Source organism: Octodon degus, unplaced genomic scaffold (assembly GCF_000260255.1).
Source record: "Octodon degus isolate 3935 unplaced genomic scaffold, OctDeg1.0 scaffold00093, whole genome shotgun sequence".
In the NCBI taxonomy this organism is placed as follows: domain Eukaryota; kingdom Metazoa; phylum Chordata; class Mammalia; order Rodentia; family Octodontidae; genus Octodon; species Octodon degus.
This window is the reverse complement of record NW_004524669.1, coordinates 2,235,229-2,248,667: the sequence shown is the minus strand read 5'-3', so window position 1 is coordinate 2,248,667 and position 13,439 is coordinate 2,235,229. Positions and strand designations below refer to the sequence as shown.

The 13,439-nt window shown below is 45.7% G+C and overlaps 1 protein-coding gene across 1 annotated transcript in view; it reads right to left on the bottom strand.

The window, feature by feature from the left end:
• The window catches only part of Smarcd1 (SWI/SNF related, matrix associated, actin dependent regulator of chromatin, subfamily d, member 1), a 16,800-nt gene extending 3,521 nt beyond the window's left edge, over positions 1-13,279 (bottom strand). The window contains exons 1-11 of the mRNA XM_004637802.3: positions 12,638-13,279; positions 11,833-12,020; positions 11,457-11,499; positions 11,240-11,362; positions 10,632-10,754; positions 9,465-9,581; positions 8,157-8,258; positions 7,720-7,881; positions 7,531-7,628; positions 5,154-5,289; positions 709-831 (exon numbers count right to left, since the gene is read on the bottom strand). Of these exons, the coding sequence (XP_004637859.1) occupies positions 709-831; positions 5,154-5,289; positions 7,531-7,628; positions 7,720-7,881; positions 8,157-8,258; positions 9,465-9,581; positions 10,632-10,754; positions 11,240-11,362; positions 11,457-11,499; positions 11,833-12,020; positions 12,638-12,814 (1,392 nt within the window). The 5' untranslated portion in view covers positions 12,815-13,279. The remainder of the gene's footprint in view (positions 1-708; positions 832-5,153; positions 5,290-7,530; positions 7,629-7,719; positions 7,882-8,156; positions 8,259-9,464; positions 9,582-10,631; positions 10,755-11,239; positions 11,363-11,456; positions 11,500-11,832; positions 12,021-12,637) is intronic.
• Between the last annotated feature and the right edge of the window lie 160 nt (positions 13,280-13,439).

Below are 13,439 nucleotides of genomic sequence, written 5' to 3'. Positions count from 1 at the left end.
ACTAGATCGGACTCGTAGTGATCCGCCCGTTTACTGTGTAGCAAAGGCTAGCTTTGAACTCTTGGCAATCCTCTTGCCTTAGCCTCCCAAGTGCTTGAATTATAGGGTGTGCCACCATGCCTGGCTGTTAATATCTTTAGATTACATACTTTTCCATGAAGCCTTCCTGAATGGGTATGGCCTTATGAATCTCCTTTCTCCCTTGAATTCTTACTGGTTCTAGTCAATTTTGATAATGCCTTATATAGCTAACTACTTTTTATTCATGTTAGCCTGATGTTTCCAAGTAGAATGCATACTGCTGTGACAGCAGAGATCAGACTTTGCTCTTTCAGGGGCACAATGACAACACTAAGAACTAAATGGATATGGTCTCCCTTCTCCTGCTTATTGTTTTTTCCTTTTTTGTCTTGTTTTGGTTGAGAAAGGGTCTTTCTGTGTAGTTCCAGCTGGCCTTGAACTATGTACCCCATGCCAGCCTTTCAATTTGTGCGATCCTCTTGTCTTAGCCTCCCAAGTGCTGGGATTATAGATGTGTGTCACCACACCTGGCCATTTTCCCTACTTACTGTAAAATGGTCCATGGGATGTGCTAAAGGAAAATAGGGTCTCTAATGCCCCTCTAGCTCTTCTACCAGTTGTACAAAAATAAAGAAGACATGTACCTCACCGAACTAAGTGCCTTTGGGCCCCTCCTGGGTTCTTTACCTTGAGGTCCCGGCACTGGGACTGAAGCCAGTCGTTGATGAAACCCTGAGGGTCTCTGGCAAAGCTGAGCATGAATTCCCGCTGGGTCTTCAGCTGATTGATAGTTTCTATTGTCTCATGGATCTGAAAGGAAGGAGGATATTCACACCATTTTCAAGACAGAAATATAAAGTTAAATGGCAGATAGTGCCTGACATCTGCATATGCTTCTAGCTCTTGGCCTTCTGCCAACAGGTTTCTTTTCTTTTTTAAATTTCTTTATTTTTTTGTGATCCTGGGGATTGAACTCAGGACCCTGCGTTTGCCAGGCAAGCACTTATTCTACTGAGCTATCTCCTCAGCCCATAAGTTGAGATTTTTTTTTTTTTTTTGGCAGAACCGGAGATTGAATTCAGGCACTTGCGCTTGCCAGGGAAGCACTTATTCCACTGAGCCATCTCCCCAGCCCTGGATTTTTTTTTTTTTTTTTTTTTTTCTGGCTCAGGATGCCTTAAGGGCAGGTCTGCTAAGGCATGAGAATCTGGGGATCGAACCACAGCATCTTGAGCCTGACTGCTTTGCTTAAGCGGGCACTTAAACAACTAAACTAAAAGGCAGGTCCCCTCCAGCAGGTGACACACATTTGTTTCTGTCTACCCCATCTAAGGCTTCCAGACTTCCAGCCACTGCCACTGGGTCATCTCAACCCCATCACACAGTAAATATTCGGTCTAGCACCACAGACAGAATCAAGTATACCTAATCTCTAGTGTGGAATCCATTTTCTAAATTCCAATCAACCTAATGCTTTCTTGATTTAAGACAGCTTTAACTGAATACTTTCAAAACTACATTCACTCTTTCCCTAGTGCCTACTTCTCTTCCCAGGCTTAATGGATACTAATCTTCACCCAAGCCAGAAACCATGGAATCACTATCTTGCCTCTTTTTTTTGGTGGTAGTGGGGATTGAACTCAGGACCTTGTGCTTGCCAGGCAAGCACTTCTACTAAGCCATCTCCCTGGCCCCCTTGCCTCTCTTCTTTACCTTCACCCAAACCAAGGCCAAATCTTCACTCTATTTCCACACACACTGTTCATAAGTCACATGGTTTACATTCTGGCTTCCTCAAGTCCTAACTGGGCTTTCTGTACCAAGATCTGCCCTCTCCAGCTCACTGTTGACCTTCCCCTAAGCAGCCATTTTAATGAATACAGCACCAGCACCATCACTGGTGAGCTCTCAACAGGCTCCTTTTCTTTATCTCCAGAATGAAGTATAAACTTAGTTTCCCCTGAATTAAAACCTTAGAATTTAGCTCCTGCTTTCTAATTCGGCTTCCTTTCCCAGACAGCTTGTCCCTGGCACCTGAGCTTTTTTCTAGCATACCAAATAGCTTGTACTTCTTCAGGTTTCCTCTCCTTTTTGGAGTTTTATGTATGCTGTTCTCTTGTTCTGGAATATCTTCCACCCCTTATATTCCTGGCACCACTGCCCTTTCTCCCCCTTTTATTAAATCCCACTTTGTCCTTCTAGACTGATCTTGAGGCATTTATTCTGGAAAAATCTCCTGGTTCTCCATGGTATTCCTGTTTAGGCTTTGCCTACTGGGACTATGCCTAATAATATAGTTTTTCTTTTTTTTTTTTTTAAGGGAAGGGTCTACAGCGTGTTCAGGGTCTCACTACTAGATCGGACTCGTAGTGATCCGCCCGTTTACAGCCTCCCAAGAGCTGGGACTATAGGCATGCGCCACCACGCCCAGTCTCAATTGCCATCTGAGCATGCCCTGGGGGCAGGGTTGGCACAGCAGGTCCGGGGATTGAACCCCTGGCCTGCTGTGCCTGCTTGCAGTATGCCTAATAATATTAAGGTTAATAATAATGAAAGCAGTAACAGCAGCAGGAATTAACCTTTTGCTGTTCTATGTGTCAGACATTCTCTCTTGCTTCTAAACACACTGTGATTTCATCTTTCTAACACCCTTATAAAAATAGGTACCATGGTTCTTTGGTGCACAGACTTAATCTTTGCTAGGTTCTGTTTTTCTTTGGCTTGTTTTTTTTTTAAATTTTATTTATTTGTGTGTGTGTGTGTGTGTGTGTGTGGCCAGCTCAGCCCATCAGGGGGCGGGGCTGGCTGGCATGTGGTGCTGGGGAATTGAACTGTGCTCCCTGTGCTTAGCAAAGCTTGTTCTAAATAGGTGCTTTAGACTACTGAGCCATCTCACCAGCCCCCTTTGGCTTGTTTTTTGAGACACTGTCTCACTGTGGCTGGCCTTGACTCCTTTTGTAGCCCAGGTGGGCCTTGAATTGGCAGTGATCCTTCTGCCTCAGACTCCTGAGTGCTGGCATTACAGGCATGTTCAGCTACAAACTTAATTTGTTCTACTTTCTTTATGTATTTAGTACAGGGTCTACAGGGTCTCACTGCAGAGATCAGAGTCACAGTGATTCTCCTGTTTTTCAGCCTCTCAAGTGTTGGGACTACAGGTGAGCGCCACCACACAGTCTCAATCAATGTCTCAGTGCACCCCGGAGGTGGGGCCTGCACAGCAGGCTGGGGATTGAACACCCAGCCCCTGCATCTGCTTAAGCAGGTGTTTTAATCCACTGAACTGGCTGGATTAGAAAAGACTGGATTAGAACTGGCTGGATTTTGGAAAAGACAGTTTGTATGTGCAGGAAAGATGGTCATAGTTGTGTTTATTATAATACAGAGATTACAAATGATACAGTATTTTGTTTGCAAATAAAAACATTCCTGAACTGAGATACTTATGTAGTATGGTCTCTATTTCATAGATCAGAAAGTGAGGTTCAATGCTTTAAAAGGTAGGGCCAGAACAGTACGTAATAGCTAAATCTTGGAAATAGTTCAAATGCCCATCAACCAACAAATGGATAAAAAAAGATGTGATTTTTTTTTTTTTTATAGAATGCAATACTATTCTACCACAAATGATAAGGTTGATATGTTCCTAGCTAATGGATGTACCCTGAGGACATACTACTTACTTACTTATTTATTTATGTACTTTACTCAGCTCAGACTGCTTTCAAGCCTCCAAATGCTGGGATTACAGGTGTGTGCCACCATGCCTGGACTGGCAGGGCCAGAGAGGCACGTGGTGCCAGGGATCGAGCCCCGGTCCCTGTGCTTGTCTAAACAGGCTCTTAGTCTGCTGAGCTATTTCACTGGCCCTGAGACCATAAATGAAACAAATCAGACACACATGTAAACACTGCATTGTTCCTCAGGTATGAAACCAAAAGTACAGCTAAAATGTGTAACAGATACTGTGAAACAGAAAGAAAATGTTCCAATGAGAAGGGGAACTGAGGAGGGAGGGAGGGAGGAAGGCAGGCAAAAGAAAAATAGTAAGAACAGAAGGAGGGGCCGGCCAGATAGTTCAGCAGATTAAAGTGTCTGCTTAGGCAGAGCACAGTGGCCAATCCCTGTGCCGTGCTGGCCCCACCCCTGGGGCGCACTGAGATGGCAATTGAGACTGGGCGTGGTTGCACACGCCTGAAATCCCAGTGCTTGGGAGGCTGAAAACAGGAGAATCACTACAAGTCTGATCTATGTAGTGAGACCCTGTAGACCCTGTACTAAATACGTTAAAAAAAAAAAAAAAAAGAAGGAAAAAATGGAAATCAAAGTTTTATAAATAAGAAAGGGAAAGCCAAGCATGCCTGTAATCCCAGTCTATAATCTCAGCACTTGGGAAGCTGAGGCCAGAGGACTGGCAGGAGTTCAAGGCCAACCTGGGCTACAAAGTGAGTTCAACACTAGCCTGAATTGCATAGCAAAACCTTGCCTCAGAAAGACAGAAGAAAAAAAGAAAGAGGAAAAAAAACAACAAGAAGAAAAAAGGGATTAAAGGGAGTATAGGGCATGGGGAAAAAAAGCATCAATGGTGGATGCCTGTAATCCCAGTACTCAGGAGGTTGAGACAGGAGGATTGTTAGGAGTTCGAGATCAGCCTGGGGGCTACAAAAATGAGCATAAGGCCGGCCTGAACTGTGTAGCGAGATCCTATTTCAAAAAAAAAAGAAAAAAGAAAAAAGAAAAGAAAAGGAGGGGCAAGGAAATAGCTCAGAGGCATAAGCGCCTGTCTGACAAGCGCAAGGTCCTGAATTTGATCCCCGGTGCCAAAAAAAAAAAAGAAAAAAGAAAGAAAAAGAAAATGAAGTTATATCATTTACAGGTGTAAATTCCCTATAATGAATGTAATCATTATGTATGATCACTATGTAATATGTACCAATAAACCTATTTTACTAATAGGTATGGCCCAGAATCGGAACTCATGTGAATTTGGTTCTAACCAGCACCAAGCACAGTGCCTGACATACACTGGGTGTCAATATGTCTTTAGAATTCAAACTGAGCAGCAAATGGTGGCCTAGAAACTGTGATAGGGAACTGGCAGCACTCAAACTACGAAGGGCAGAGACCCCTACCTTGTTGTCTAAAGTAGCAATCTCCTGCTGGCTAGCAGTGGACAGCAGAAAAGAATTCATCTGGGTCTTCAGGGTATCATCCACTTCCACATCAATGTCATAACATGCTGTTTTTTTCTGGTCATTTGGGTCAACACTAGGCAGAAAATCAAAGGATTCTGGTAAAAGAGGAGCGCCCCAAGATCAAGGCACACAGGGCCAAAAAGATGGCCCAAGGATGAAGGGAAAGGAGACTGACAGGCAAAGGCTCAAGAACTTCTGGCTACAACAGAAACATTATCTTCATTGAGGTCATAGCTGTGTGGTATGTATTTCCTACCAAAAGTCATCAAACCATACTTTATTTTTTCATTTAAGTTTTTGGTACAGGGTCTCACTATGCAACTCGGACTCAGTGATCCTCCCATGTTCTGCCTCCTCCACGCTGGGATTACAGGAGTGTGCCACCACAAGGGGCGGGGCCCATGAGGCGTGCAGGGCCGGGAATCAAACCCTGCCAAAGCAGGTGCTTAGTCCTGCTGCGCTATCTTGCTGGCCCTGCCATACTTTAAATTATTTATTTATTTGTTTATTTATTTTTGTGTGTGGCCAGCTCAGCCCACCAGGGGGCGGGGCTGGCTGGCATGTGGTGCTGGGGGATTGAACTGCGGTCCCTGTGTTCTGCTTAGCTTAGCTTGTTCTAAATAGGTGCTTGAGACCACTGAGCCATCTCACCAGCCCCCTGCCATACTTTAAATGGATAAAATACTAAGTTCAAATTCTACCTCAATAAAATTTTTAAACAGGCAATAGTAAAAATTCAAATCATACAAAAGGAATCCATTAAAAATAAAAAATAAGGGGCTGGGGAGATGGCTCAGTAGAGTAAGTGCTTGCCTGGCAAGCATAGGGGCCTGAGTTCAATCCCTGGTTCCGCAAAAACAAAAACAAACAAACAAACAAAAGTCTTAAGTACCTTTTTCTTTTGCACTGAAATTAACGTCCTAAATAAAATCAAACACACATATACACGCACACACACATAAGCGTAAGAATCTAGGACAAACCAGTTTTGCGTTTCTTGTTTTTGTTTTGAACCCAGGACCTTCATACTGAGCTGCATTCCTATCCCACTCCTCTTTTAAATTTCAAGGTAGGGGGGAAAAAAATTTCAAGGTAGAGCCTTTCTACATTGCCCAGGCTGGGCTCAGACTTGCCACTACATCCAGCTACATAGGGCTGAGGTACAGCTCAGTGGTACAAGTGCTGCCTGGCAAGTGCAAGGTCCTGAGTTTGAGTCCCAGTATCAAAAAACCAAAATTCTACCATCCAGCTACAGACCAACTTTTACAAACCCAATATAAAAAACGCAGGAGTTATTAGTGGGTAGGTGGTGGTTCAGGGCCTAAACAAAGCCAGGCCTTTACCAGACTTACATAAAGAAAAAGGACAGGCCTGGATTGTGGTACACATCTATAATCTCAGGCAGAGGCAGGAGGACTGTTCCAAGTTCGAGGCCAGCCTTGGCCACATAGCTTAAGGCCAGCCTTTGTCTCAAAAAATAAAACAAACAGGGCCAACCAAATAGCTCAGTGGATTAAAGTACCCGCAAACAAGTGCAGGGGCCAGGGGTTCAATCCCGGTCCTGCTATGCCAGCCCGGCCCCCTAGGTGCACTAAGATGGCAACTGAGACTCGGTGTGGTGATGACAGCCTATAATCTCAGCTCTAGGGAGGCTGTAAACAGGCAGATCACTACAAATCTGATCTAGTAGTGAGACTCTGAATACCCTGCAGACCATTCCCTAAAAATACAAAAAATAAAGAGGACAGATACAATATCTAACAAAGACATGCTACTTTGAGGAAGTACCTTTATTTACTCCCTGTCTGCCTAGAAACATGTTCTGTATTTTCTAAACAAAAGAGCAAACAGATACAATGGAGCCAGAGTCTCAGGCGGGAGAAATGCCATACCACCCACAGATGCCTGTTGCCTGTCAGCAACAAGCTTGTAAAAGTTAAAAACTGATCTGTAAGGCACAGAGCTCTGACAGCCAACTGTTTGCTGATTTCTAGCCGCCAAGATTCCATCACCAGTCAGGGAGCTGGGAAGAGCTGTGCACCACACTGCTATGTAACTGCATTTCCATCACCCAGACAAGACTCACCTGAGAGCAGAGATTCTAGGACAACGTAGTAACTAGGAAGCAGTAAGTTTTAAGTATAAGTCGCACAGACTTCTCTTATGATAAAGATAAATTTAATTAGAAGTTTACATAATTTAAAGTAACAGCTGTGTCTACCTACTTGCCAAGTCTCTGACTGTTTAACACTAGCTGTGCAAGCTACTGTAAATCAGCTCTAGCATGCTCACAGCCTCCTATGTACAGGCTTACCTGATGACATGATTAATGATAATGGGTTCTGGTGGCATAAGCAGGGCATGGAGCCTTTGAGGGATCTCTGAGAACTTCATACGCTGAGACTCAAAGATCTGTAGGAAGAGGAAAATAGCTACAAACTGCCATTTTGCATATACGCTGTACTCTGATGGAGTCCAGCAAAAGAATGGGTCCTTTACTTACCTGCTGGAGGTACTTGTCACAGATGACAAACTCCCGCTCATGAGGATCCTGGAGTTTATGTGTCTTAATATATTGCCACAGTGCCTGGATAATCACTGGACGAGTCTGGGTGTGGATACCCAGGAGTCGAGCCAGACGAGGGTCTAATTTAAACTGGGGAGGCTGCAGGGAATTAAAGAATGTAGGGGATGAAGCTACCGGGGTGGGTCTATGTGCATTTTGGGGTGTTTAGTATGGCAACACACAGGCTAATCAGCAAACATGAATGTAGTGCTTTTTCTGGGGTGGAGAACTACGAGTGGGAATTTATGAGGTAACTAAGAACTATCCTTCTACTAAAGTGACAAGTTATTTACAACTATACTTAACTCCTTATGTCAGACTGCTGTTGGGATCTGGTAGTGAAAGCTGGATCCCTTCACCTCTCCAAAGATTACCTGGTAATCCAGCATCAGTAGGACAGTACACCGTACATTCACGTCTCCTGGCCGCTTCACCTGGAAGCCATCGGTCTCCTGTGTAGTGGCGGTCCTGTGCCACTACAGAGAGGAAGATGTCAGGGGGTGCTCTCCCAGAGGAAGAGCTGGGGCAGGAGGGAGGCGCTTCTGTAATGGCCGAACATGCAGCTCTGATTACTGAGGCTACTGGAGAAGAGCAATAGCATGAGGCATTCCTACAAATTGCATATGGCTTTGGGATTACTGTCTGTGTCTAAGCAGATTAACCTTTTAATTCTGAGTGTTTGGGATCACATTTGAATTAGCCTGAATTTTGGGGATAATTTTATCCACAAAATGGGTAATACATATGTAAGCAGAAATACAACACAGAGACTGAGTACTTAGGACATGTGACAGTATTCTATGACATTTACCTGGATTATCATTTAATTTATAAACATCCATATAATTTGCACATGAGAAAACTAATGCTTAGAAGAATGAAGTAACTTGCCTAGGTCAAAGAGCCACAAAGTAGTGGAGCTGCAATTTGAGATTGGTATGCCTGATTCTACAGTCCACAATCTTAGCCACTACACTCTACTGCTATAAAATTAAGTTGAATATATTTACAAATGTCTACTGATGCTATGACTTACTTCCCTTATTAGGTGGTAAAGACCTTCTCATGTTTCTTTAGTGGTTGAGGTTAAGGGGCTGCAGCTACACTGGCAAAGAAAGGAGTAGGTTAGGTTCATGGGGAATACTGGACTGTCATTCTGGCTGTTTTTCAAAAAATACTGTTGCTAACATGACTTTCAAACCACTGTACAATTAGGCACTGGCAACAGGCTTTCTGGTGATTGGGAATGTGATTCTAAGGAAGCAGGGACAAGCAAGCCCAGGCCTATAAAGGTAACCCAAGAAAGTACTGATAACCTATTAGTCAATCCTTTGATGATAACAAATGCTACAGTAAAAAGTATCAACAGTTCGTAGGTAATTATATCTAATAAGCAAGATGCAAAGATGCCTTGGCATGTAAAAGAGGCTTCCATTAGTGTCTCCATTGAAAGTGGAAGCAGTGGCTAGGACAGCAGCATTAAAAATGTAGGATAACTTAGATTGCAAGCAAGTTGAACACAGCTAGTGACACCTGCAGGTCAATGTACAAACTGCAGGGGTAGAATTGTGCACCTGGGGGAACTATTTTCTACCCCACCCCCACCCCCAGCTCTTAGTTTGGCTCCCAAGTCCATCATCCTCCAGTCATAGTGTCAAATCCTGGAAGACAGAACAACTCACTTCTACCAGATGGTTGTCTGGTCCATACAGGTCTTTGTCCAATTCAATCACCAAGGACTTAAAAAAGGAAGAGAATTTCCTCTTTTGTTTGGTGGCATCATATTTGGACAAGGCTGACTAAAAAGAGAGGAAAGGTAATGTTAGAAAAACCCAGGAAAAAATATCCCCAAGATAAAATTCCTACAAAAAAGGAATGTACAACAACAATGGAGGAAAATGTCTCTGAATATATCTTAGGAGTTGGTAATGCAGGCATTTGTGGGCATTAAACCAGTCATAATAGCAACACAACCCTGAAGCAGCAGCCTGCAACACAGACAGGGTCACTCACTGACTTATCACTTCATTTCCCTCAGGGAAATGAAGCAAGTTAGCCAAACCACTGCACATAACAAAGCAAGTCTGAATGGAAAAAGTCTGACTGTAGAAGGGAAGTGAATCACAGGCAATAAGCAGCCAGAACAAAAACAGCTTTATTTGAACAGAATGACAAGGCCAGCAGATGGACTGGACCTATACAGAGAAGGAGGCTCTGACACTGAGCCCTGGTTCTCCTACAAAAATGCATCTAAATTAGCCTGCCTGCGAGTAGCTAAAAATAGAGAGCCAGAGACTGTAAGGAAATGAGGAAAGGTGAGCTTCCCCAAGGAGCCTCTCAGGTGGGAAGTCTGGGAACTATCACCTGTCAGCTGCTGCTCCCTGGGAAGCAACAAAGAGCCTGTTAGGAGAAATCTATGCCACTTACACTGTGAGGTATCTCCAAAAAGCTGGAAGAGGGAGATGCCACAAGGGGAATCAAGGAGCTCAAGGACTCCGGAGAGGAAACATGGCCTCAAATGCTAAATGCAATCTCATTTGAATTAAATTTAAAAAACCCAAACACATAAAAACCCTAACTAATCTGCAGATACTGGTAAAGTCAGTGGTCAGCAGCACTACTAGGAAAGTAAACAAGTCAGATCCCAGGACAATAAGATATGATACCAGTGAGGGCTAAAGCTGTGGGAGCAGATACAAAGGACTATTGTCTTTCTGTGCAAAGAACAGCAAGTCCCTTTCCCTGATGCTCCCAGCTAAGTACCAGTCAGGCTTCCTGCTGACCAGGCAACGCTGCTTGTTCCCAGCAGCTCCCCCCCAGACGCCAACCACAGTGGACCCTGAACTCACATCCTCCAGGAGCCGTCCTTCTACCCGAAGCTCCCAGGATGCCACCGTCCCTTCCCCATCCTCGGCATCTGATTTAGCCGGATTGAAAGTGTTAGAAATGAAAATGCGCAGCTTCCGTTTTTGCTGAGGAAGGCAGAAACAGGATTGATAGTGGGGCTTCAGTAGTTTGATGCTGAAGACAAAGGTCTCCCCAAGCCCCCAAATTACTCCTAACAGACTGGCTTACTGCCTACCCAGTCTCTCAGGGAGGTGGAAGAAGATTCAATTTAGAACAGGACTATAGGCCACACTGGTCTGAGTACAAATACATAAACCAGGATGCCAGGTGGACAAAGTCATTCAAGATGCCAGGTTCCCAAAGTAGCAGAGCAGTTACAGCAAAAACATGGACAGGGTGTATTTTTAGTGCAAGAGACATCAAAAGCCCCTCCCCCTTTGCTGTTCTGTTCTTGGGTTCCTAATGTAATTCTTGGTTTGTAGGCGGAGGGGAGAGATGCAATTTAAATGCCAAGGAGAGCTGTGCTGTGCCTGTGATTTCTTATTGTAAGCCTGGTGAAGGTTCCCAAGCCCTCTCCTTTGGCTCTTCGCCTAGTACTCTCCTGTGTTACCTTGATGGGACGTTTCAAGGCCTCTTGGATATCTAGACGTTTCCTCATGATAGTCTGATCCAGTTTCCTTTCAAAAGCCAAGAGGTCCATATAGGCCTGGGATTCTGGTACCAGTTCACGAATCTTAGGAACAGAAAGATATAGTTGTGATCTAGAGTAGGCCACTTTTATTCTAAAACTCACCATACCTTCAAGAAGACCTACTGCCTGAACTCACCCTTTGAGGTAGAATTTTGTCAGCCATCTTCTTTTTCTTTGCACTGTTCAAAATAAATACTGTTATCAGGTTGGGATAGAATTAGACAGAACATGAAGATAAGTTGCTAGGACTTCCATTTATAGTAAAATGAGGGGCCAAACAGCTTCTCAAAGCAAACCCCCTCCCCAATCCCAATCCATCAACTCCAATACTACCAATACTACCACTACCACCACTACCACCACCACTGCCACTACCAGACATTCTCAAGGATGAATCTCCATAGTACCATCTGTTAACACAACACCACCACTCTGGTTCAGGTACTCCCACCAGCTGCGTCCTCACAGACTTCCCCTCCCCCTCTCTTCCCTCTGCTCCCAGGTCATCTTACTTGTGGTTTCGATTTTGGACCGCCTGCTGCTGGACCTGCTGGATCTGCTGAGGTGCAGGTCTCTTGCGGGACTGGTCCATCCCTGACTGGGCCAGGCCAGGTCGGACTGAAGGGTTCCCCCCATAGCCAGGAGGTCCCATGGAAGGTCCCTGAGGTGTCATTCGGCTGCCTGGAAGCATACCTGGTCTCTACAGAGGGGAGAGGACCCACAGATGTCACAGCTTCCCTTGCTAACTTCACCAAGAAAGGGAAAGGGATGAGGAACACCTGAGTCCTTTGAATGAAAGACTGTCTTGAGAAGGTGGGGTAGAGGGCAATGAAGACAGCTCTCTGCCCTCTAAAATATAGGTAATTGGGGGCTTCTTCCAGTCTTGGTTCCCTAGAAAAATAGGACCTCAAAGGTAAGAGACAACCCATTTCCACTCGAATTCTCCCCACTGTATGATGGATCTGATTCACCAGACATCTCCTCCAGTCCCACGTTCACTCTGCTAGTTATCTCCTTCTATGCCGATCTCAACTGCAGTTACACCTTGTGTTTTCGGTGAAGACTTGAACTAGCCAAATCCTTTTTTGAACTCCATGCCCATCTCAAGTCTCACTTCACCCACCCCGGGTCTATCGCCGACTTCCCACGGAAACAATGCCTCTGGAAGCAGGTAGGGGCGGTAACTGCCTCCCCACGCCCCCCAAGGACCCGAACCCCTCCCAGGAGAGTCCCTCCCACTTCTCCCCTACCCCTGTCACAACCGGGCCCCTGCTCGGCCCCGCCCCCGGCGCGCGCCCCTCCTCCTGCCCCGCTCACCGGATAGGCCGCTCCGGGCATAGGAGAGCGGTACAGCCCTTGACCCGGAGCCGGGCCCATTCTCACAGGGGGTCCGGGAGTTCCGCCTGGCCCTAGGGCAGTCGCTGCGCCCGCCCCTCCTGAGGCTCCCGCACCGCCGCTCGGGGCCACAGACTGAAAACCCGCCCGGGCCGCCATCTTCCCGGAGCCGCGGCTGCAGCTGCACAAAGAACCGGAACCGGAACTCCCCCCGCCCCCTGTACGCCCCCCAAGCGCCCGCTTGTTTGTGCGCCCGGCCAGCCGGCCCGGGATGCTCGGGGCAGCGAGACTGTGGGCTAGAGCGGGCGACTAGCGGAAAAGACGTGCTGACCACTCCCTCCCGCCTTCGCGGTCCTACGAGGGGGAACCATAGAGACGAGTTGTGGGCTAGAGAGGCCCAGTGAGCCGGCGCCCCCAGGCCGACGGGAGGACGACGAGGCGCTAAAAAGGGACCACAGCCGAGGCTCCAACCCCAGCCCTGACCAAGAGGAAGCCCGGCGCATTTAACTTTGTAAAGCGTTCCGATCCCATTCTCTTCAGGTGGTTGAAGAAGGGAACACACTATTCCATTATGGAATGGGAAAACAATTGAAGAGGCAAATGAGCTGGCAAAAGTGAACCAGCAGTAAAGCCAAATCCTGAATTAGAGGTGTCTTAGGCTCAGTAACTATTCTCCACAAGAGGAATTTCAACCCAACTGCATTACCCTGCTTTCAGATTTGAAATTCCAGTTTATCCTGAATTTTGACCCTGTCTCTTCAAATCTTTTTTTTTTTTTTTTTTT